The following is a 658-nucleotide window of genomic DNA, read 5'->3' as shown; positions in this document are numbered from 1 at the left end:
ACAATGAAATACAATCAGGTACTAGTAAAAACAAAATTGGGTGGAAATTCTTTATGTCAATGATGTCCACGTTTCTTCATCACAATTCTTCCCCTTTTATCTCTATCAAATATATCTTCACTTTCTATATACAAAACTGAGAATAAGAAAACCAAAAAAAAAAGAAAAAAAAAAGAATACAAAGGTCAATTATACAAAAACAAAATGATCATAATACATAAGAACTCTTAATTTAATTTGACACCAGAGTGAGATCATTGTATCTCGGCCTTGTTCTCTCCGGTGATGAAAGCCCTTCATCCATTGATTTTCTCTTATTATTGCTGTTGTTATTGCTAGATTGTGTTGTTTGATCATAATGTGGTTGTGGTTGTGGTTGTGGTTGTGTTAATATCTGTAACGATGTTTCTTCGGATTTCTCGTACTCCGACGGCGTCGGCGACGATGAAAGTGATACATGTTTCTCAATTTTTTCAGGGCCTTCTTCAGTATCATGCCAACTTCTGGTTTTCATAATATGTGGCTTTAGCTTACTCACATCTGATAATCTTACTGGCTTCAAAAAAAATTCTTCTGCTCCTTCCTCTAAGCATCTGTTTAATTTTTCAACAAAAAAAAAATTCTTAATTTCAACTTTGCCCATAATATAAACTTTTTT

At 32.5% G+C, this 658-nt stretch overlaps 1 protein-coding gene across 1 annotated transcript; it reads right to left on the bottom strand.

Moving 5' to 3' along the window:
• Positions 1-232: 232 nt before the first annotated feature.
• Positions 233-593, bottom strand: LOC140969957 (two-component response regulator ARR8-like; the record flags this gene model as incomplete). Its single annotated transcript, XM_073431498.1, has 1 exon — positions 233-593. A coding segment is annotated over one exon (361 nt), but the record flags the coding sequence as incomplete, so codon positions are not given.
• Between the last annotated feature and the right edge of the window lie 65 nt (positions 594-658).

This window comes from Primulina huaijiensis, unplaced genomic scaffold (assembly GCF_012295235.1).
Source record: "Primulina huaijiensis isolate GDHJ02 unplaced genomic scaffold, ASM1229523v2 scaffold43181, whole genome shotgun sequence".
Classification (NCBI taxonomy): Eukaryota; Viridiplantae; Streptophyta; class Magnoliopsida; order Lamiales; family Gesneriaceae; genus Primulina; species Primulina huaijiensis.
The sequence above is the reverse complement of the archived record's forward strand: the minus strand, read 5'-3'. Positions and strand labels throughout refer to the sequence as shown.